Source organism: Fringilla coelebs (assembly GCF_963513975.1).
Source record: "Fringilla coelebs genome assembly, chromosome: 4".
In the NCBI taxonomy this organism is placed as follows: Eukaryota; Metazoa; Chordata; class Aves; order Passeriformes; family Fringillidae; genus Fringilla; species Fringilla coelebs.
The window spans coordinates 37,177,897-37,203,078 of NC_140032.1; the positions used below are offsets into that span (position 1 = coordinate 37,177,897).

A 25,182-nucleotide genomic window follows, 5' to 3' on the forward strand; every position below is an offset into this window, starting at 1 on the left:
CAATTTAGACAGACAGTTCCATGAAAATTTGAGACCTGACATGCAAAAAAACCCCATTCTGATGGTTTAATTCTAATCATTTAACACAGTCAGAAGAGGGGATTGAATCAGGATGGGGGAAAAAGCGAGAAAGACAGACCCACTACTTTTTCCATGAAAGCATAATTTTTGCAACACATTTCCTCTTATTAGTAGCTATGAACACAGTTTTCCAAGGCATGTTTTCAAACGATTAGCAAGTTTCCAACAACTATCTAAAAATATCCAAAATCACGAAATTTCATAGACAGCAATTCTTTCTGAATATTGCACTGAATCGTCTTTATTTTTTCATTGACAAATTCCATCCTGTTAATAGGTGTTAATCACAACTTCATCAGTATGCAGAGTGTCTTCTATTGTGTGGATGTTCATTACAGGTAATTTGGCAGCTGTTTTAATGTGTTATCTGTTTCAGCAATGTAGAATATATAATGACAGCTTTACTTTCTGAATTCTTATTTAGTCACGAATCTCTTTTTGCCTACAAATATTCATTTTAGGTGAAAGTAAGACATGATGCTCTGGTATTAATGGGAAAGAGGAGAAGCCTGGTGTGTTTTACAGGTAAGTAGGATGATGTGTTCTGCGTCACCCGACCAAAAGTCAGTCTTGAGGACTGAAATGAAAGGATTGCAAAGGTGAAGTCACAGCTCCTGAAAACCACAACTCTGTAGTTCATTTAATATTTACTGTAGGGATAAAACTACAAGGAACCTGAAAGAAGAAACAAGGGCACTGCAACAGTTAGTGCATTTTTTAAACTAGTATTTTTTCTTTGCAAATGGACTAGTAATCAAAACACTGAGTAGGACAAAGAAACTCAGGCAAGTGCACACAAAATGTGTAGCTTCCCCTGAATGTTTACCAGTTTGAAGAATACATGAAACCTGTTGTTAAGAATTTGTCTGGTTATACCATATCCTTTTTCCAGTGTATTTAAATATGCTCTGATTTAAACTGGCTGTATTTTAGCTTTGGTCAATGATAAAACCAAAATAATTTGTCATTTTCTTATTGGCTTATATTAAATCCCTAAAGAAGGAATGGAAACGTAATTCATTTAACTCTGAAAGGATATTTGCCTTCCAACTGTGTGATTATCACAGAATCTCAGAACAGTTGTGTTGGGATGGACCTTAAAGATCATCTTGTTCCAACCCCACTGCCATGAGCAGGGATGCTTCCCACTAGACCAGGTTGCCCAAAACCTCATCCAGTCTGGCCTTAAACATGTCCAGGATGGGGGGAGTCCCCAGCATCTCTGTGCAACCTGTTCCAGGGTCTCACCACCCTCAGAGGGAAGAGCCTAATGTCTAATATAAATCCACCCTTCTCCAGTTTGAAGCCATTCCCCCTGTCACTACATACCCTTGTGAAAAGTCCCTCTCCAGCTCTCTTGTAGGCCCTCTTTAGGTACTGGACAGCGCCATAATGTCTCTCTGAAGCCTTCTCTTCACCAGGCTCAACAGCTCAAATTTTCTCATTCTGTCATTGTAGGAGAGGTCCCAGGCCTCTATTCAAATTATTGGCCTCCTCTAGTCTTATACTGACAGGTCAATGTGACAGTGGTCACAGGGGTCCCAGGATGAGGGAAGAGATGAGAACGGTGACTCCATGTTCAGAAGGCTTGATTTAGTATTTTATGATATAGATTATATTAAAAACTATACTAAAAGAATAGAAGAGAGGATTTCATCAGAAGGCTGGCTAAGAATAGAAAAAGAATGATAAAAAAGGCTTGTGACCGACCAAGACAGTCTGGACAGGTGGACTGTGATTGTTTCTAATTAATGGCCAATCACATGAGACCAATCACAGATCCACCTGTTGCATTGCACAGCAGCAGATAATCACTGTCTACATTTTGTTCCTGAGGCCTCTCAGCTTCTCAGGAGAAAAAATCCTAAGGAAAGGATTTTTCAGAAAGTATCATGGCTACAGGTCAACACCTTTTTTGTGTAATTCAATATTAGTTTTGTATAAACTCTGTACATGAGCAGGATATTGAGCAGCAGACTAGGCCAATTTTGGGGTAAAAAGTAAACTAACTGAAAGTAGTTTGCTTTTTCAGCACTTCAAAAGAAATTATTAAAATAAGCATGACGTGCTGAAGGTCTCACTTACAAATGTTATGTTCTTGAGAAAAGACGCACAGGTTTTCAATCGGTATGCCCTAAAGCAGCCTCTGATTCCCTTATATTTTGCAGGTTTTTTCCCTGCCAAAGTCAAACTTATTTAAAAGAGATATTTCATGAAACAGAAAGATGCGATGTCCTGCTTCTGTAAATTTCTCTTCAAATGTATTACTGCTTTCCTCAAGTTGCAGAGCAGATTTAAAGAGAACAATAGTCTCTAAAAATAAACATAATATATAACAGTCTTTCAGGCAATGTCAAATGCAATAGGAAAAGAGTGATGAGACTTCTCCAACATGAGTTTTAATGAATGTTTTTTTCTCTCTTGTGTCAGTGCAAGCATCATTTATTTTTAAAGCAATCGGTCAGAGTTTTCTGTTAGAATGATGGCCTCTTGACTGATTTTGTCCAAGTGCAGACAATAAAGAATAATAACACTGCAAAACTAGGAGACAGTAATGAACAAAATTTGAAGTCAACTAAAATGAAGTACTGTATGAACTAGAATATGGGCTATAAGTCTTCAGACTACCGGAAATAAGCCAACCACTAACTGACAAAGATTTGGAAGAAATAATTTTCCCTGTGAGCATGATATTACACAACCATCCATCACAGGAACCAAAAAGCATAAAAATAATACTTGCTAACACCTCTTACTAGACAGGGCTAGAGAGGATCTGATGCCGATGAGACAAATGAAAAAAACCAATTTGCTTCAAACTTCAACACAGAAGTTCCTTTTTTTTTAAATATACTGTGATTATTCACTGTAAATAAAGTGAAAAGGGCAAAAAGCTACAAATAAAAGCTAATAGTTACAAACAAAAGATAAGCCATATTTATTAAAAAGTTTACATAGTAAAATGAAGTAGAAGTAGTTTTTACCCAGTTCCTAATACTGCCCAGATTTTTCAAGTGACCTTTTGAAAAGTGGGGAACTTCCCTTGGGAGACCTCTGCTTCAGAGAACTTCTAAGACACAGCACATTACTAAACTATATGAAGAAGCTCATTCAGCTCTAGATACAATCCCCCATTATCACATGCCTTTTTACAATTCCCTGATGACTACATGTATAATTGATTACCATATCACAGAAGGTGTTTGAAGTCAGATGCTTTTGCAGGAAGACTGATTCATGGCTCTTAACTGCTCAGCACCTGGTCTAAGGAAAGTGATAGAACTATGGAATTGTGCCCCCAAATAAGTATAATAAAAACCCCCATACTGATAAAATGCACTTCAAGAGATCACTGAGACATCCAACAAAGTCTGAAGCAACAACAAATTTTTAGATGCACATGAAAAACTTCCATGTACTGCTTTATTACAGTTTCAAGCAGCGTCTTAATAAACATTTCACCACCTGGAAAGAAAACTGGACCATATACATGCTGCTTCCACATCAGTTATGACATCACAAGCTCCCAGACCACTTGAATGAGGGCAAATTCCAGCCTGTGGAATTTGACTCGGAAGAGGGAGGCAGTTGGGTGACAAGGCAGTGGTTCTTTCACAGACTTGAAATTTCTTTCCCTTTTCAGCTAAGAGTGCTTTAATTGAATAAGAAAAAATCCAAGACAGACCTAAAAAAAGTCGAATTAGAACCTCCTGGTTCTTAGGAGTTTTGCCTTGAAAAATATGAGCGTAGTAACCTGTCAGAGCTGCTGAAAGCTGATGCACTGCAGCCAGATTTTTCATGCTTGCTCCCACCTACTACTGTTCCACAGAAAGACACCTCAAGTAAATTTGCTGACAAAGTTCAAATTATATTTTTTTTTCCCCATATCTACTTGTCTGCTTAGAAGGAAAAGGAAAACGAAGGAAACAGTTTTCCGCAGCAGAAATAGTTCAGATTGATTGCTTGGGTAACCTTGAAAATTTAATGTAAGACTGAAAAATACTTCAGTGTGTCACTAATCCGGATGAAAAACCACTCTAAGTTTTCTGCCAGTCTCATTTCTGCACTTTCCTCTAAAGGAAGAACAGTAGAAGAATAACACCTTACGTGTGGAGCTGAAAGATAAACACAAGTATCTTATCCTATGAGAAAAAAAAGCTTGTATATAGCCAGCTCAGTGCAACATCTACCTGAGAGGAAAAAGCCTTCAAGAAATCCTTGTAAGGTAAAGCTCAGCAGTAACATGAGTCACACAGGAATCATTGGTCACCTGGTTCTTATGTGACACTCTCATCTGCAATTAAGAACTGCTTTCCAGAGGAAGACTTCTTAGATGCATTCTAAAAAATAAAGAAAGCTAATTACACAAAGATGAAATAACAAGCTAGACATGACAAACAGAGTTGTGAAGACAGTCTCAGTCATCAGGGAACATGACAATATTTGGTCATCCACACTCTTTCGCAGCAAGAAACAGATTTCATATTTGGAAAAAAATGAAGCTATCTTATGACAGCTTAGCTTCTCAGAAAGAACATTGCTCATTCTCATTTCAGGGATTTAAACAAATGGGAGTATCTAAAATTATCAAAGTATCTATGTGTCAATTTTTAATCAGACTGCAATGTAGTTATACTTTCTTAACACAGTATTCTACTATTAACTTTTATGCAAAATAACCATAAGCAAATACAGCATCATAAGGTGTTGGCAAGGCTGACCCTCTAAAATCTATCTGAATTAGCCATTACATAATTGTCTGCTGACACATTTTCTGACCTTTAAAATACCAGGGCTACTCCTCTGAGAATGAATACAATATGAACACATCAACTGGTTTGTTTATACCTGTAGGCTATCTACAGGCAGACCACAATGTGAAAGACTTTAGTGGGTGTTTTTTCAGAGATATAGATAGATAAATATATACACACACTAAAAAAACCTACTACTATAAAAGTAACTGCTTCTATTTCTTTGAAACTCTAAATCATCCTTGCTTACAGTTCAAATCAAATTCATAAACCAAAAGTACACTCAAATTTTGTTTGACAAATCACAACCCTGAAACCACTTGAAAGAAAGGCTGCTGATCGGATACATAGACATCTCCCCCATGCATGAATAACATGCATGAATTATATTTAAAATCTATTAATGAAACCACATGGTAACTACTGTTCTTTTTTTTATTAAAAAGATGCACCCCTTACGTAATTATTAATTCTAATATATTCTTTTGCTTTCTCTCTCAAACTGAAAGGTTTTGGGTTCAGACTCTTTATTCTATTTGCTTATGACGTGCCAAATAAATTGCTCACCTTAACTATGTCCTGGTGAAAACACTGTGTGCAGGACTGTTAGCAACCATTAGCTCAAAATATTTTTTTAAAGACTCCATAAATCTGGCTTTACTGAGTAAAAGCCTTTCAAAAACAGTTATACCATTGGATTAATGCTACTTGATCTTATTTTTAAACCTGTATGAGCTGACACTTTTGTAAGCTATTATTAGGTTAACTGTCATACTAACCGATTTCTTTTATCCACAGCAAAGCCTCAAAGTAATCAGAGTTTCAAACTTCTCCCTCAGCCACTGCTTTGAAATACCACTTGCAGGGATGAGAAAAGGGTTTGGGATCAACGCCTTCCAAGCCTTAGCCTCCTAACAGATTTTCTTCAGATGATTGTGATGTTGCCCAGGGTTTGGTAATAGACATTATTGCTAGGCTACTTCATTGTGTTCATTGGTGTTCAGAAACATATTTTGAAAACAGCAGGGAGAATGAGGATTTGAGAGGTTGCTTGGAGCACAAAAGAGAACATGAAAGAAGGTATAAAGGTTGATACTGGAAACAAGTCAGAAGAAACTGACTAACAGATGGCATCCCAAAAAAGACGGACTCTCTCTATGGCAAAATTGTGTCAGTCCAGATGGTGACTGACAGCACTGATTACAAAACTCAGCTCCCATTGAAGGCAACAGAAGCTTTACTCTGGCAATGGGGATTATGCCAATTAAGTTTATTTTTTTTCAAAACCCTGTTGATCTTTATTAAGTACCCTACAGGAATTCCTGTAGTTGTTAAATTCAAGCCCTAACACCTAGTCAACAGTATAACTGACTGGATCATATTGCAAGTTGTGAGTAAAAGCTGGGACTACAGAGCAGGCATGTACTTAAGAAAGACAGAAATTAAACCAACTTCTACACCATATATAAAAGTGCAACCTAGGAGCAGATCTTCGCAAGTAAGTATGCAATGGTTCTGGACTTGTGCAAAGCACTTCACACTGTCCTGCATGAAATTCTTGTCTCTATACTGGAGAGATACGGATTTTATGGATAGACCACTCAGTGGTTAAATTGCATGGATGGATGGAAGGAAAGTTGTGGTGAAGGGTTCAATGTACAGAGAATGGTGATGAGTACCATTTCTCAGGGATCAGTAAAGACCAGGTGCCATTTAACATCTTTGTAGGCAACATGGACACTGGGATTGAGCACACTCTTAGCAAGCAACACCACCAATCAGAGTGGTGCATCCAGAGGGACCCTGAAAGCAACTCCAAGTACAAATATGGTTGGGCAGAGAATCAGTTGATAGTAGCTCAGAGAAGAAGAATTTGGAAATATTGGTTGACCAGAAGCTTGCCATGAGCCAGAAATATGCACCTATAGTGCAGAATGCTAACCAAATTCTGGGCTACTTTACTGTCATAGCTATCTGTCCTCATGAGGTTATAGTGCAATGAATGTACAGCTCCGTAGACACTCCTCAGAGCAATCTGAATATTTTAAGGTCATAATCTTCTCTTTGGATGCAATATATATATTTCATAAAATATTACCCTTCAATATTAAACAAAAAAGCAGAAATTAAAATCTACAACCCCTCCAAACTGTTTCACACATATTGAACAATACCAAGATCTCAGACTGAAGATATTCCTTATGACACTTTACCATACTCAACATTCCCATGTTCAACATTTCAATCTGAGGAGGAAAAATTTAACATTATTTCAAATAGAGAAAAAGTTGCATACAAATATAAGCAAACGAACTACACAGAAAACTCCAGGATCCTACTGTTAGCAAGCAACAGAGAATGCAGATAAGTGCCCCTATAAGTATCCATTAAATTCAAGTTTTAAATCTTGAAATTGTGTCTTTAGGCTCCCTCAAATATTAACTCATTAACACCAAGACATGCATTCATAATAGGAAAATGCATATTATTACAGTTACACATAATCTAGGGCGTATACTTTCTCAGGGTGCCACACCTCAAAATCACCTCAATATTGCTGTGGAGCAGCAATATTGAACCCCTCTGGCAATACTACTCTTTCTGACTTAACAGAACATTTTCTGTCATCAAGAAACTCATTCAAAATAATCTGTTCCACAACTTGATTTTCCATCAGCAACTACTACGCACAACTTTAACTTACACATTATTAGTTTTAGAATGACTTTTGTAAGTTACACAAACAGGTCCATCCAGCTAATTATCTGTTTCTGACAGCAAACAACAGCAAAAGATATAAATACATGGCAAACAAACAACTCCACTTCTCTAAAATACCCTTCCAGTCTCCAGCAGCTGATGGTTCAAGGACAGTGCAAGCCAGAGGCACTGTCTTTATCCCTAATGTATTTTTCCTCCAAGAATGTATTCAATTGTTTCTTAAAGCCATGTAAGCTTTTAATATCCACAATCCCTGGTTCATAAAGCTCCATATCTTAATAATCTATTGTACACAAACCTGCATCTGCCATTTGTTTTGATACTGGTACAGTATTCAATTTGATGCTATTATTTCTATTGAAAGAAAGAGTCAATAAAGTGATGCTGGCATATCTTCTCCATGTTACTCTTCTCTCAGGAACCTCTGATCATATTCTCAGATCCCTCATCAGTCAGACAACAATGAAACCTTTACTTAATTAGGTCTCCCTCAATAGGTTATCTTTTCTATCCCATCTGTGATTACTATGATTGAACAAGAATTGTACAATATTTGAGAGTACACAACTAACTTACACAGTAATCATAACAATGTTATACTCTTTGAAATGAAAGCTAACATTTTCATAAAACCAATATAAGCATCAAGAGCTCCTTCCTGAGTAGCAATTACTGCGTCAAAAGTTACTGCTGCATATGTAAACCTAGGATTATTTATTTCCCCATAAACATTATTTCATAATTTATCCACATGTTTCTTTAGAAGGCTAGACAAAGAAAGACAATTATATGGAGAGATCCTGAAACACAGCAGCAAAATTCTGCCTATATTCTAATCCAACTTCCCACTTCCTTATTTTCTCTCTATTCCATTACATAAACTCTTTTCACTATAATGTATATTCCAAACTGGCCACTGAACACACACATTGTTTTATGCCTCAGTTTCCTAGACATTGAACATCTCAGTTTTCAAACACCTGAGAATTACCTTAGCCTAATAACAACCCCAAACCACAAAAAGGTTTTTACTTTGCTTCCTGTGATTCTTCAGAAGTAATTGGAATTAATCTTTTTGGTCTTGTTTACATTTTGTTTTACCTTGCAAGTGGCTCAATGTTCTAACTCTGCTCATCTCGAGCAGCTCAGTCACTACCAAATCACTGCTCTCCTAAACAAAGTAGGAGTCTTCATTTTAAGAACTGGTTTTACCTCTCTTTAAAATAGATAATGGACCACAACTATTTGTAAACATTGTTCTGGAGAATTGTATCATCTGTTTATTTTAAGCAAATTTCTAAAAGTTTGGGACACGTGCCAAATTTCAGGCCATGACTGGAACCAGTTTTTAGCTCCTCTTCCAGAAGACCTATTTAACAAAAAACAACAGCCCCAGCCTAAAGTTACCTGTAAAACTGCGTGGGCAAGTCAAGCTTCCCAGGCACTGCCAAACCTGTGAAGTCCAATATCACTGAAGACTGGTTGATACCAGTTTTATTGACATGAGATTATATTACTAAAATTTTGTTATATAGAGCTGATTTTTGTTTGTTTTTTAAATTTTCAGCATAAGCTGCCTATCATCTTGGAATCAAGCAGAGCAACTACAGCGCAGTTTTGAACAGAAAAGTAGATTAGATTAAAACATAGAGATATATTTGGCATAAGAAAAAACATAACCCCACATTTTGAAAAATATATAATAAGCCCTCATTTATAGCCAACTCAATTATAAAGCAGAGCATAGCAAGTAACACTTTACAGTTCCAAAAAGGAAAAGAAACATGGCAATAACTGAGGATGTGAATTTTACAAGAAAAAATTTAAACGCACTGCTTTTAAAAATGAGGTTTTGGGAGACAACCAGTATTGGAAGAGGTGATTGCAGTGATGCCTAAGATGCCATAAGCAGCACCCATACCTCACTATGCCTTCCCTTGATATCAAAAACATCTACGTGCCCTGCATTCTCAGAGCACTTGCACAAAAACGTGACCCTGTGTACAACCAAGGAATACAAGCTAGAATCTCCTCTCAAGAAGGAAGAGTTAGATTGCTCCATGCAAATGCAAAGCATGCTTTATTCACGTTTCCAATTCACTGTTACATTAAAAGCCCACAGGTCATGTCTGTACAATGCAGTTAACATAAAACTAAGAGCTTACTGCAATCAAAATAAAATATTCCTCGCTGGCATTGCTTCAATAATTGACCTAGCCCAGGGTTGTTTTAAAACAGTTTAAATGCATCATTAATCCAGGGTATTCCAAAGCAGCTTTACTAATATGCTGTAGTAAATTAAAAGAGAAATGCAAGGTTGCAGTCAGAATGCATTTTAAAAAAATCATAATATAATATCAAAAGATGCCAGACATGCAGATTAGAACATGAAAGACAAAGCACAGGAAACAAAACAGCAACACAACTTGGAATTTCAAGAAGTATATTTGATGGGTTGTATTTTCCTTATTATTTTCTTTGGTGTGTATTTTCATTACTTACATATTTCCTTCCTGTCACTTCCATTCTAACATTCTGGCAGCCTCTCCACTCTTATTAAAAGATAGTAGCTGGTCTCTCGAACAACAAGATCAGTAAATTGAAGATCAATCTGTGATATGAAGAAGGTTACTAAGTGAAAGAGAAGGTCAGTTGTTTGATTTTTGATCACACATACCAGGAGATTAGCAAAATGTGTTGCAAGGACGGTAGCCTTGGGCAAGTTCTTTTTGAACAATCTTGTCTATGGTTTCCTAAATAAACATACACATTAAAAATCTGTATGAGTCCACTGTCTAAAGAGTAGACATGACTAACAGGAAAGACTGAAAACAATCAAGGGCATAAATGAAATGAGCCAACATCATTATTTACTACAGACTTCAAGTCTTCTCAAGTAGAGGAGGAAAAAACATTCAGTAGATTGTTGGAAGTTATGGCTGTTCAAAAACTGAACATAAAGTCAGCCCACATGCAATCTGTTTTTAAAGAGGGATGAGAGACAAAAACAAAAACCTCCAAATTTATTTTAAAAAAACCCCAACTTAAAAATGCCAAAGACACTGTAGATTTGTGCCCAATTTATCCTCATTAACATATGCTTCTCCATGTATTCGCATAGTGTTTTTCAGAAAATTCTTTCATTCCTCTCAAGATTGTTGGCATGTTACACTAAGAAAAATACATATCCTCTCCCTGCAGGAAGCAAAGATGGTCTCTTCACCTTCTGCCCATAAACAAACACACATGAGTGCACATATACATGTAAGTAAAAGGAAAAACTCAAAACCCACGCTAACAACAATCTCTGAGGAATCTATTCTACTAACAATTTCTTTAAAATGCATTGAAGAAGTTTCAAGTCTCGCCGAATTTTAGTTTTAAACTTAATACAGAAAGACTTTATTCTTCTAAATCACAGAACAAACATTTGCACAACACAAGAAAGTGGCAAGTTTTTTCAAAATCTATGTCTTTGAAGGGTTTATGAAGAGCACTGTCCTGGCCTTGTTCTCTCTGTGTCATGGTCTAACCCTACCCAACAGCCAAGCCCCACACAGCCACTCACTCCCCCACCAGCAGGATCAGGTAGAGACTTGGAAGGATAAAAAATAGAGAACTCATGGGCTGAGATAAAGACAATTCACAGAGAACAAAAAAGTCATGCACATAAACAAAGTAAAACAAGGAATTAATTCACTGCTTCCCATGGACAGGCAGTGCTCAGCCATCTATCGTATCTAATGGTTACTTGGAAAGACAAACACCATCATTCCAAATGTTGCTCCTCTTTCTCTTTCTTCCCTCCACTTTAATTACTGAGCATGATGCCACATGGTCTGGAATATCCCTGTGGTCAGTTTGGGTCACCTGCCCCGGCTGCGTCTCCTCCCAGCCTCCCATGAATCTTCACCTTCCTCCCCAGCATGGCACTACGAAAAGCAGAAAAAGCCTTGGCTCTGTGTAACCCCTGCTCAGCAATACCTAAAACATCTCTATATTATCAACCCTGTGTACAGCACAAATCCAAAACACAGCCCCATTCCAGAAACTATGAAGAAAATTACTCTAAATTGTCTCATCTGAAACCAGCAGAATCTCCCATGTTCATTTGTCATTCACATCCATTCCAGATGCAGAAGCAGGTTGCTGCTTAGCATGATGCCATCTCCATTTCCTTGTTGCCAATATAAAATGCATTTTTTCTTCATTGCTTCTGAAGGAGACATCTGTTGTGAGTCTTGAGCATCTGAAGAAAAATGTCTCTCACATGTTAATACTGAAGTTGCTTCAAAGAAAACATCTTTCTCTTCAGCGACTGCACATTTGTGGGGTCTGCACATGCACTACAGCACTTCGAATTTTGCTGAGAAACCACCTCAGTTTTACAGCAAGTAAAATGAAAAAGAAAGTCTCACATTAATACCAATGCTTTGTCAAATGGTTTCTCTCAACACTTTGTGTAATAATGGTTTAAACATTTCAGCATCTTTACTGCTCTTGGTACACACTCTCCTGAGGGAGCAAGAAGACAGAGAAGATGGGGAAGATTACAGAAGGTAATAGACCTTGTTTATAGTCAAATTTACTTCCCATCCCTCTGCAGCTTTCCTGCTTTCCCTGATGGAATTCCAGAAGTTTCCTGTCCTCCTCTGAAGCTCTTCTTGCTCACATGGCATGTCTGTCTGTACTGCTAAAAATGGCAGATTTCAAAATCCATTAGTGTAAGCAGTTGGTGGAGGTGAACACAACTTCACTTTCATGCTAGCAAAGCATAGGCTTATGTATATGTTTTGGCTGCGCTTACATTGGGCTTGTATTTCTGAAATGGATTACTTTAGGGAAAATAGAGATATAAAACCAAACTCCTCTCAATATAGTTCAAACAGTATCACTCAAAATAAAATATGACCTCTACAGAGGAGCATCTCCGTGTGCTTGGAGAAATTTCCACTGCTTCCCCATTACTGGAAATTATGCCAAGGATGCTGGAAAAGATTTAATCTGATGTGAAACATGGGTTACATATACTGCAGGAACACTTCACTGTGAGACTTTTGCATGTAATTTTTTTCCCATTAATTTTTAAAGCCATCACAAGTATTTTTTTATTCTCACCTGTGTTGCGTCTTTAATGATTCTGTAACTTTAGAGGAGAATTTGTTGCTCAATGTCATAAAAGTTCTGAATTTACATTTTTATACTGGTGCTATAATTGTAAAATTTGATCAGCAATTTGAATGTCACTTTAGTTTATATTGAGCAATTTTGCAAAAACAGCATCCATTCAAGTCTGTCATTCATTTTGTACCCATAACAAATGCAACTCAAAATATAGGCATTTATCTGTCTGAGAAAAATATAAATATACTGCTTGTTGAATGGCATTAATGTGACGTTTAAGTGCATTCTCCATGCTAATGTGAAACTACTGCTCTACAGAAAAGCAATCTAAAAATTTACACAACTCAGTCCAATACAGTAATTTACCCAGGAACTAAGTGGGATATCAAAAACATTAAATATTCTGAAATGTGGAGGGCTTCTCCCCAGAAAAAGCAAATAAAAGAAAAAGCAGAACGAGATGGAAGCATGCTGCTATGTTAAAAATAAGAGCTGAAAAACCACATTTGGCATTGTTTTAACATATTAAAAAAGTCAACTACTGCATTAAACCATGTATTAATTCTGTTCAAGACAGATGATTCAAAACTGGAGAACCACTGAAGGATGGGGTTCAGCATTAGATTTGGTGCAATTTATAGTCTCTCCTCAAGTTATCTAGCAATTATCTCTGGCTAACTACTGCTGCATCTGTGCAAGCTTTGCCAGGGACAATCAAAGTTTTGCCAAGGGTGAATGAAGTTAATCTGCACAAAGGGTGTTTCAGCTGCCTGTATCTGCTGGAGCTATCTCTTGTGGGTGCGAACATCACAAACCCCTCCAGTCCATGTGCACTGTTTGTCCTTGCTCCCTTGGACAAAATCAAAAAGTTTCAGCAAAGTTACACAAACTTCACCCGAAAGTTACATTACAAGTGCAAATTCTAGCCCAGGGACTGGATGACAAAACAAAAAGACAAACTGCCTGAGACAGAAAATGGTTTTATCTAATACAAAATTGGGAGATTTTAATCACAGTGAGGCAAAAACATATGGGATAAAATACTTCCGTCACAGTAGAGGAGCTGTTAACACTGCAGGGCCTGTATTTCCCAGGTGCTGGCTCTGAACAGAGATACACTCTTCCCCATCTTTATCTATAAATGGAACTTGCCATAGACTGCTATGAAATGTTCTTACTTGCCCTAAATATTTGCCTGCCTTCTCCTAGTATGTAACTGATAGAAAACTATTTACAGAGACCAAAAATAAGTAAACAGGCTAAAATTTCCTAAATAAACACATCTGTTATTCTAAGTACAAGTATGAAAAATTGTGCTTCTTTAGGCAAATGAGCTCCTTAAGTTAGTCTGATAAATCTACACTTACACACTTCAGTGAGCAATCCAATTTCTAAAGCACCTTGTACTAATACTGGTGTCCTGACAAAATTCTAGTTTAGATAATTACACTGCCTAGCTAAATCTCTTAGCAGTATCACATCCTGTCATAAACCACTGTGTAACAAAGAAAAAAAATGTTCAATTGCCACTGCTTCTTAAGCACAGAATCAATGGTTTATCACCGATCAACTAAACATTTCAGTCATACAGGCAAGATTTTCTAGTCTACTATATCCAATTTGCACTGTAAATTTCACATTACAAAGAAACAAAAAAATGACAACTGTCAATCCACAGGAAACTGCACTGGATGTGGTAGCTCTCAGGTGAAACAAACATGACAAGTTTCATGGCACTGCACATTCATGGCACTGCCATAGGCACCAATCTCCAAACTTGCTACAGTTCTCATAGGGGTGACTGTTTACATATCTGAAGACGACATGAAAATATTCTTCAGCTTCTTCAGAGAAAAGTCTGGCAGTTAGGCTTATACTGTTCTCGAGGTGGTTTCAGATGATCCACTGAAGCATCTGTCAAATACCATTGTGTACTGTCATCAGGGATTTGGCTGAAAATTTCTGGCATGGGAAGGTAACCAACAGCTGGAGGTGCTGGTGGGGAAATGGATGCTGTAGTTATCTGTTAAATCCACATGTGACAAAAAAGCCTCATATTTCAGCTACTGACTACTTCCTAAGGGCAGAGGTGTTCAATAAACAGGATTCAACCAGAGAAAGATATAACAGGAAATTCCTTCAATAGTATCTGCCAAGAGACCTTAAAATGACAACATAAAGAAACAGTGTCCCTGAGAAACAAAACCTTGAACAGAAACTTGACAGCTCTGGCCCTGTGGAGTACAAGCATCCAGAAGACAGTGGGATATTGTGGCCTGCATATTTCTATGTTAGCTGGACATACACTTCACTGTTTTTGTTCCTGCAATTCTCTTTGTTATCAGTTTGGCGACTAAAGAGCTGACTTGGATCACTGGGTGTTTGCAGAGACTTGGAGCCGTGTCACAGAAAAATGTGTGAAAATCATGGAAATGAAGGTAAAGAATTTGAAAAATAAGCATGAAGTCCTGTTAAATCTCTGCAATAATTTTTCTTCCTCTACTTTATCTCTTGAGCAGACAACCACAAGCAGGTCTCTCCCATGGTGATTCTTACAAAGAACAGGGAAAGGATTTCTCTGCTGATGACATGTTTTGAATAAGACTACCCATACAAAAATATCACAGTGAAACCCTTCCAAATGTGACAATTGTCAAAATCAGGTTGAAATCAATGAACCATTACAGAGCTTGACCTCAAAAACATGTTTACATTACATGCTGATCGCAGATGGCATAAAATTAATTTTCCTCACAGCCGCTGGTAGGGGGCTGTATTTTGGATTTGTGCTGGAAACAGTGCTGATAACACAGGGATGTTTCTGTTGGTGCTGAGGAGGGCTTACACAGCACCAGTGTCTTTTCTGCTTCTTATACTGCCCTGACAGTGAGGAGGCTGGGGCTGAACAAGAAGCTGTGAGAAGATACAGCTGAAAACAACTAAGCAATGGGATATGCTATACCATATGGCATCAGAGTAACAATAAAACTGAAGGAAGAGGTGACAACAGGAGTGGTGGCATTTGTCTTCTCAAGTAACTGTTTTGCACAATGGAGCCCGACTTTTCTGGAGAAGGCTGAACACCTGCCTGCCCAGGGGAAATGGTGAATTGATTCTGTGAATGGTGAATTGATTTTTTGCTTGCATGTGGGGCTTTTGCTTTACCTATTAAACTGTCTTTACCTCAACCCACAAGTTTTCTCACTTTCATCCTTTGGATTCTCTCCTCCATCCCACTGAGATGGGAGTGGGAGCACAGTGGTGTGGCACTTACTTGCCTGCCAAAGTTAAAACACGACACACTGGAATTCTCAGAACGAAGGTTCAGAAGGTTGCCATCTCCTAATGAAGCCTTTTCACATAAAAAAAAAAAAAAAAAAAAAAAAGAAAAGAATGGGACTGCTAATTCTTTCAGTCAGCACAATTTGGTCTTTTGACCATGAGAAACATTTACAATACATGCAGAATTTTTAGTTTGGGATTCCTGAGCTGCATTGCATTTAACTTGTTGATATCTGAATTATTTTTTTCCAAGCTAATTTAAAGTAGCCAAGATGTCTGCTCCTGGCCCAAATCCATCAAAACAGTCAGTACACACACAGTTTTGCTGCAGTCAATTGCTATAAATGTGTGCATCAGCATATTGATAAGCAAAGACCATAAGTTACCTGTCTGAGCATTAAAAACAAGAGAAAAGCTGAATTGTTCTTTCTTCTGTATGTGAACAGACACCTGCCTACACACACAGCACACACAGTGCAGTCTGGCTCCTGACCAGGACGTACCTATAGTACCACTGCAATCCTTCACAGCCAGACACAAGAGAAATTGCCTGCACAGGGAGATGAGGAAGTTTAGGAAAGAACTGAGATTGCATCCCAGTGGGAGGACAAAACATAGCTTGGATATCCCCCCTCATAACTGAGCAATTTTGCACCCCATTGCTTCAGTACAGCCATAGAACCCCCTTGTCACAGCAGCCTTTCTACAAGTCCAAGAGTCAGCATGCACTGAGGTTTCTTGATCTTATGTTTTGATTTAGAATAAGCCAAAATGACTATGCACAATAAATTAGCTGAAATGCATTAAAAATGCTGAGTTAAACAGAAAGAAAATTAAATATCCAAACCAGTCTGTTTTATCCTGTAAGATATACTCTATTTAGTAACACTCCTGAAAATTGATAGGTATTAAATTAACCACAGGAGGGCTCCCTCTGGTATACTGAATACAACAGAAACATACTGTTTTAAGACACAATACTATTTTTGGCAATAAAGTAACAAAGGTTTTAGAACGCAAATTATATTTTCCTCAGTAGACCCCAATATGTACAAGGGAATGAAATTACACATGAACAATTTAGGTAAAAGAACTGAATTAAAGGAGTGTTAATTGCGCGACTTAAAACACCTAAAAGGCAAACTCAGGTTGCCAGTGCTCTGCAGTTTAAGGCACTAAATTCTGTTTTGTCATGCCAGCTACAGGGACTCTTGGAGCTGACACACCAATCACAGCATAGCAATCAGCAGAGCAATTAATAGGACTGTTAATAAATTTTTAAAAAAATAAGAAATAAGAGTATTGAACACAACAGTTTCAGCTGCTGCTCTGAGGAAACAATGACTTGCTTGGAACAGCACATGAACAGAAACTGACCAGAGAAACTGAGGCTTCATATTACCAGTATTTTTTATGGCCTGACAGGTATTCTCCCAAAATAGAACAAATAAATGTCAGCAGCAGTCAAGCAGCTACTTTTGTAGACTTGAGCCTCTATACTTTGTCACTCTATACTTTATTTACTCCTCTGCTAAAGAGAAACAAAACTCACCTGCCTCATAAGTTTGTGGTGAAAGCAAAGGTAAATAATTGAGACAGTAGAACTAAATACAGAAGTAACTGACAGTGTTCTAACAGTGTAATAATAGAAAATAGGTGTATATTTATGTCCTAACCAAACCATATTTTGTACAGGATTTTGCAGCTGTTGAGATCAACCAGAAAAGCAAGAGGAAAAAAGCTGTGGGGGTTGGGGGAAGAAAGAAACTTGTGCTCTCAAAATGCTGCTTTTATGCACCAGAAACAGAATTCACCAACCCAAGCATTGTACTTTGCTAGCATCAACAGTGAGTTGACAGGGTTAACCATCCTGGAAAATTTATGATTATCACAACCTGTATGCTAAACAGTAGGAAACACTGCATTCTGGGGTAAATTTAAATTTTCACTTCTTTTACATACTTCAGAAACTAATGACTGTTTGCAAGACAGAATTCAGGCTGAAGTTGCTTTCTGGATTCAGAAGACAAAGTCATTACTTTCACAACCACCAGGCTTAGTAAGTCAATTTTGTGCCTGTTTGCCAACTACAATAGAGGCCTAGGATTTGTAAGGACTAAGTTCTCCTTATCCTAAGGAGTTCATTTAAATCCATACCTCACTATCCCATGAGAAAAGTATAACACTGGGGCTAACCAGATGGAAGCACAGGCTTCACGGGACAATGGAAAGAGAGCTCCATGACTGTCCTATGTTTCCCCTTCATAGCACAGTTTTTGCTCTTTGTTCTGGACACCATGCATGCACAAAAAAATAAAAAAAATGCTAGAGGTTATGTGAAACAAAGCCAGAAATCTACCTTCTTTCCTTACTTTACACATCATAAAGCATTTCAGTGACACAAGTGTAAGTACTACAGCTATACACCTGCAAGTACAGAGCATCTGTGACTAAGAGATACTGCTATTCAATTCAATTTTAAGCAAGGAGATTTGACACCAGGAAGCAGGGATGTGACAAATGAAAAAAATTACAAAATAAGGTTGAAATAAAAGAAACAAACATCTATAACAATACCTACATAACAGACACTGGAAAACTGCTGCAAGAAATTTGGTACTTTTACATGAAGTTATGCTTCATATACTGACAGTGTATGAACAGACAAGGGTAAAGGCTTACTGCAGCCAAAGAAAGTAGCACTAACTTTAGATGGGATGAGATAACCACGTTTGGGCCAGGATTACATCCTTCTGGTTGCCTTAAATTGCTGCTTTTCCTCCATAGAAAACAAAAATGTAATTAAAAGTTTTGCCAGTATAACTTAGTATCCATACACCCTGGTCCTGAAATTTTATCAAAAGATCAGACAAGATACTTACATCACATACATAATATCCCAATGACAAAACAGAAACAATCAAACTCCCCCTCCAAAGTGAAACTAACTGCAAAAACTGTAATCAAAACTCAATGACACCATAATGTTTTAAGGAATTTCTAAGACATCTTTTTCAAAAAGGCAATAGAAATACCATATTCAATTTTCCTTATTCACACAGTAGAGCAAGGAAGGCAGTCTTAAGAAGATTAAAATAGGAATAAACTATATTTTTTCCCCTCATGTCTACCAGTTATGTCAAATTATTTTATGGAAATCTTGTTGCGCCACATAACCCAGAACATTTACATGCACATTTACCCTTGAAGCTCCGCTTTAAATAATATGATTAACCAGAATTAAATAACAATAACCAAAATATAAAAATCAAGCCTATCAAGTTCTCAAGTGAAAACATGACAGCTTTAAAAAGTTTATATGAAACAAAGATTTACAGAGATTACTTATGTTTATAGGACTATTGTAAAGCAATCAAAATCATTAATGTTGTCTGAAATCATAGCTGTATCATCTTCTCATTTTTCAATTTTTCCTAAAGAACAGCTTCTCTACCTGGAAACAGAATTTGCACAAGGAAAAAAAATTCTTATATAACTTATTGCAGCACTATTTTCACAAAAAAAAAAAAAAAGTCGACTTAGTTTGTCATATTAGAATTTCTAGAGAGCAGTAAAGAACGCAAGTGCCTCTTCTAGGCACTGGAAATGACACAGTCCCCAGGGGACACTGTTCTACCATTGATAGAAACAGACTATTTTTGCCTTGTGGATTGCTTTTGAACAGCTTCTCTGCTTACTGCTGTCAGGATATCAGTACCTGCTCCATCAGACTGCCATCCCTCCTTCACTCTGGTGCTATGGCAAGCAGCTGAGGTGGTGGGAGAGGCTGACAGAGCCCTCATTCACAGGGAAACCTGGGGATGTTTGTTTCAGCAATGAATGGGAAAGCTTAATTTATAAGTAGTCAAAACATCATTTCATCATGCCATCTCCTCAAAACCACCTGATGATCTATAACATGAATTTAATTGTTCTTAAAACAAAATGGCACGTTTATAAACACTACTGTCAAGGTCAGAATACCAATTAGACACTCATCTTACCCATAAAGGCAAAACCAGTTCAGCCTGTAACTAAATTATTGAAGCCACAGACAGCTCTGCCTCTCTCCCATGGTCACACCACAACAGTCCAACTGCATATCACTAGCATGATGTGCTGACTCTACACACATACCTTTGTAACCTAACACGATCTTAGAATATATAAGAAAAGTCTGCTGCAGTTCCAGTAGGACTGACCTCTAAACTTGCGTTAAGTCACACAAAGTATCAAGAAATTGAATACCTCAAGGGCAAAGAATAACTGTGCTGAGTGTTTAAATTCTTGCACCTGCTACTAACTCAACAGGGAAAAAGAAGTTACATTTCTACTAGGATACTATTTCTAATGCAGTCTTTTCTAATATGAAAGAAACTACCCTCATTTCTAGAGTAGTCGCAAAGAAGTCTTACAATTTCCTTTATATTTCAGGGAGTTGAACTCAAACTCACATTTCAATCCCTGTTCCTTGTAAGTTTTTTGGGTTATAATGTGCACATCAAAAGACATAAGTAACCTAATTGCATTACTTGTCTGTACTTCAACCTCCCATCCTCACTGGGTAATGACATTGCCAACATGATTTCAAAACTTGCCATGATAACGGAATTACATTAGAGTCAGCTGTAAGGTTCAAAGTGTCACTGCTCATTTTTATTGTTTTTCCATTAAAGAATCCCAATACTGTTCAATTAGTATTTAGATTGGGAGAGAAGGGAAGGGGAAAAACAAGGGGGAGAAAAAAGGAAACTAGCAAAAAGACCTTTTCAGAAAACTTAACATGTAAAATTTTGTTTGGGGTCTCATTAGAAAGCCTCACTAGTCCTTGACGTATGCTAAGCTTCTATGTCTTACACCACTTTATTCAAAACTCTTGTGGTTTTTTTTTCTTTTTTTTTTTTTTTTTTAAATAAAAAAGCTCCCTTTCAGTGTTATCAAATCATGCTCTACTTGGAGAGCACTCTTGAACGCTAGAATTTCTTCAAGGCATATGTGTTCTAAAGAGCCATGCAACACACATGGAAATGGTTACTTGGATTGGATACCTTAGCTTTCCTAAGTCACAAAGTAAATTAGAAACTGCAAAGACTGCAGTGTGCACCTTGTTAACTAATGACAGACACTTATGATCATGCATAATTTTCTTTCAGTAGAAATTACTTCCAACTAAATTTTAGCACCTGACACCTTCTGCATTTTAAAACCCATGGAAACATAAAGTAAGCTTCAAATTAAGAAGCTATCCTTAACTTCCTACTCTAGTAATATTCAGCATATTTCATTAAGCAAAGTTATGACACTTTGGAGGACTACCTTCTGTAATGGATACCCTTATTAACAAAGAATCAAATATGTTATTGCTAAATTGAAGCCATTGACCATACATGGGTGATGACCCTTGAAATGAAGGCTACTAATACACTAAAATGATATATGATACCATCTAATACACTCTAATGTGAGGACTATGTAGGTGGTAAACAAGCTAAAAGATTATACAATCCCATAATTTCTTACCAATGATCTATGAAACATTCATGTTATATTTAAATTACACTGACAATTACAGTGTAGGAGCATTGTACTGTTGAAAAGAACAAACACAAGCTCTGGTAAATTACCGGCAGGGTTATAAAGAAGTGCATTACAACAACTCCCTAAAACTAAACTTCACTTAATGCAGGTCATACTGTGATTTACAAGCCATACACAAACCCATCAAGCTGAAGAATAACTCAAGCAAAAAACAGCTTATGTCAACTGCTCTTATTAATAACAGTGATGGAGAAACCTGTAAACTGAAAATATTTGAAAGTTCTTAGTGACATCAGTCTGACAAGCAGTTAAACACAGCGTCGCCGCATCAGGTCACAATAGTAATATTCAGAAGAGAAAAAAACACTGCCAGTCACTTCTGTCGAATTTACAAAAGTAGAGGGAAGAAAAAATCGTGGTGGTAAGACGTCTACATGGATTCCAAGCAATTTCAGCGGACCTATAGCCACACACCAGTTCGAGAAGTATTGCAGAGAGTCAGGCAAACAAAAAGTTGCACTAAAACCTCCACTTTTTGTCATGAAAATTAGAGCCCAGCATCACACTCAGCTCACCAACGCAAGGCACAAACTCCCACGTCCTCCTAATTTCAGAGGCAGCCTGTGTTGCGGCTCACCCCTCGCCCTTGCCGGGGAAGCCCAGCCCGGCAGACTCTCATGCTCTCACAACTTTCTCTCCGGCGCGGCGGTCGGACGAGCACACGTGCTGCGCTGCCGCTCCGCGCCCCCGGCCGCAGCCGGGCCCCCCCAGCCCCGCAGGGGCGAGACCGGGGCCGTGCCCCGAGGGGCGGCTGCCGCCCTGCCCCGCCGCGGGGCCGTGCTCCCGGCCGGCTCCGCACCTACCTGCGGCTCGGCGGCTTCGGGCGGCTTCACCAGGTGCTTCTCCTTGTACAGAGACCAGAGGCCGATGTCAGGCAGGAAAATCAGAGCCGCGGTGAAGAGCAGCGTCATTCGCAGAAACCTCTTCTGTTTCCTCTTCATGGCCAAAGCCGGGCTGCTCTGCTGGCGGCGGCGGTGTCAGCTCCCCCAGCACCGCGGGGCCAGGCTCTTCCCAGCCCGCAGTCCCTCGGAGGGGCCCGGCGCCGCGCAGAAACTTCGCCCGCCTCACGCCTGCCCACCCGGAGCCCGGGCGGGGCCGCCCCCCGCAGCGGCGGCGGGGCCGAACCTGGCGGCCGCTCCCCCCGCCCCGGCGCGGCGCTGCGCGGCGGCGGTGCCGCTCTTGGGGGAGTTCATGGATGCACCTGCGAACAGAGCGGCAAACAACCCGCCACGCAGCGGGACAGGGGCAATAAATAAATAAATGTACATATATATATATTAAAAAAAAAAAAGACAGAAAAAAAAGGAGGGAAAAAGCCTCACAACCCGAGTCCAGCGAAGAGCGTGGGACCGAGAGCTCCCCCTCCTCCCGGCCGCGCAGAGCCCCTGCTGCTGGCCGCACCCGCCCGCTTCACGTCCCCCTGCCTGCCCCAGCCTGGGCGGGGGGGGCGCGGCATCATGAGCTCATCACGCGCAATTTGCTAAGCAAGAGTTAAAAAAAAAACAAAAACCAAAAAAAAACACAACCCAAAAAACAGTAGAAGAGGGCTGACGCTGGCACAGCGCGCCCCTCAGCGCCGGGGGGCGGGCAGGGAGGGGCGGCCTGCGCCCCCCGCCACCACGTGCGCGGGCCGGGCCGGGCACGGGCGGTGCCGGGCCCGCCCCACCGCGCCCCCTCATCCCGGCCGCCCCAAGTGCGCCTTCCGCCGGCTCCGCGCCGTTCTCCCCGGCGGGCGAGGCGGGGAGCGACAGCCCGGTGCGGGGCCCGCGGGCCGGAGCCGGGCGATGCTGCTGCTGCTGCTGCTCGTTCTGCCGCCGCCGCGCATCGGGGACGGGGCTTGCAATTCCCGTTCCGGTCCGTCCTCCTCGGCGCTACGTGAAATGCGGGGGGAACCGCGCGGAGAGCCCGCGGGCGGCTCCCTGCCGGGGCGCTGGGGCGCTCACCTGCCGGGGTCTCCCCGGACTCTCCCCGCAGCGCCGCCTTTCCGGAGCCCGCCCGGCCTCAACCTGAGCAGCTCCAGCCTTCCCCGAACCGCGGGGGGCTGAGGTCATCCCCCACTTCGGCAGCAGCACCGAGGTGTTCAAAGCGATGTCGATTTGTACCCGGCGTGTTTCAGACGGACCCGTTTGGGCTTCTGGTTTGAGCTCAGCTGCTACTTTCACTACGTAGTGTAATCACCTTGTCTTCCCAAACTAACTCCTCTCAGCGAAACAGGAGGACCTCGGGTTAAGCTTACTAGGACCTACTGCCCTTTCAGCTTTGTCACATCAAACAGTGGGAAAATGTGTATCAGACTTAAATACATGTCCAGAACCAATATTGAAAAATAAAGCTACCTCTAACTTTCTTTCTGCCCTGCATATAGAAAGCTGTCACTTCAGCTGCAGTCCCCGTTCCTGTTGGTGGCTAAAATATTTCTGAATGTCTAGGTCTTAATCCTGCAGTAGGAATTTTCTTTCTGTAACCACAGTACATATCTGCGAGTGGTGAGAAGTAGTCCTGTCCTTTTCCGTGGATGAGATCAGTCTTGTCCATCCACAGAACCTTCTTGTTCAGGAAGTGTTTCCTACATATGCATAAAATAGTAAAAGAGGCGGTAGAAAGGATATTTTTAGGAGGGTAATTGGAGATAAGGGAAAAACTCTGAATGACGAAGGTGGGATGGGAGGAAACAGCATAATGCTCTTTACATTAAAAAAAGTAGGATTGGAAGGAACCTTGCAAGGTCAGCTCCTCCGTGGCTCTGCCCCAAGGCACAATCAATTGCATGTATGTGTCATTCTTGACAAGTGTTTGTCTAACCCATTCTGGAGTCCGCCTGCAATAGCACCACTCCAGCCTCCTCAGGCAACCTGTTTTGGCTTGCCATTGCAAACTGTTCCTTAATGCACAACCTGAACCTCCCTAGCTGTGATTTCAGAGAATCACACAGCCACCAAAGGGAGAGCAAGCAGAGTATTCCCCTCAGTCTTTACACAGGTAAAGCCCACTTCCAGAAACTGTTCTTTAGGCACTCCAGGACGTCTCAAGAGCTGATGCATCCTCCTACTTTCATCAGGACTGTCTTCAACTGATTTGTATCTTATTTGAAGTCCAAAGCTGGAGCTAATAAGCTACTTGGGATCTTGTAATTGTTTGTAAGAAAAGAAGGATAATCATGCAGGTGTCACAGTGTGTACTCCTTTTCCATACTTCCATATGGAATGCAAGCTTTGGTTGTAACAGCAGTAACACTTAGTGAAAAAATTTAAACTCTGGTCAGTTTTGTTTCCCTCAAGATCACCTAATCCATTATTCATATTTCTATGGTTGAATATTTCTCCATTTTTTACTGTCTCTATTGAATATAACTTTTTTTCCAAAATATATATCCAGTTTGTCAAAAACACTTTGAATGTAAGCCTATCTTCTACCGTCATATACAAATGTAATAAATTTGTTCAATTCTGCAATTCTGCAATCTGTTAGCAAGAACTTTAGCTCCTCACAGAGCTCTGCAAAATGTATGTTCCTACATTTAAGACAATGCCATTGATACTTGACTCTCCCTGTAGTTTCAGGTAATTTCAAATACATAAGTAAATTAATAGTAAATTAATCTTATTTAGAAGATTGTCATGTG

At 39.6% G+C, this 25,182-nt stretch overlaps 1 protein-coding gene across 1 annotated transcript in view; it reads right to left on the reverse strand.

The window, feature by feature from the left end:
* GALNTL6 (polypeptide N-acetylgalactosaminyltransferase like 6) overlaps positions 1-22,501 on the reverse strand; it is a gene marked incomplete at both ends in the record, with an annotated part of 430,944 nt that extends 408,443 nt beyond the window's left edge. Inside the window, one exon of the mRNA XM_084204418.1 lies at positions 22,364-22,501. Coding sequence (XP_084060544.1) covers positions 22,364-22,501 — 138 coding nt within the window. The remainder of the gene's footprint in view (positions 1-22,363) is intronic.
* Positions 22,502-25,182: the final 2,681 nt, after the last annotated feature.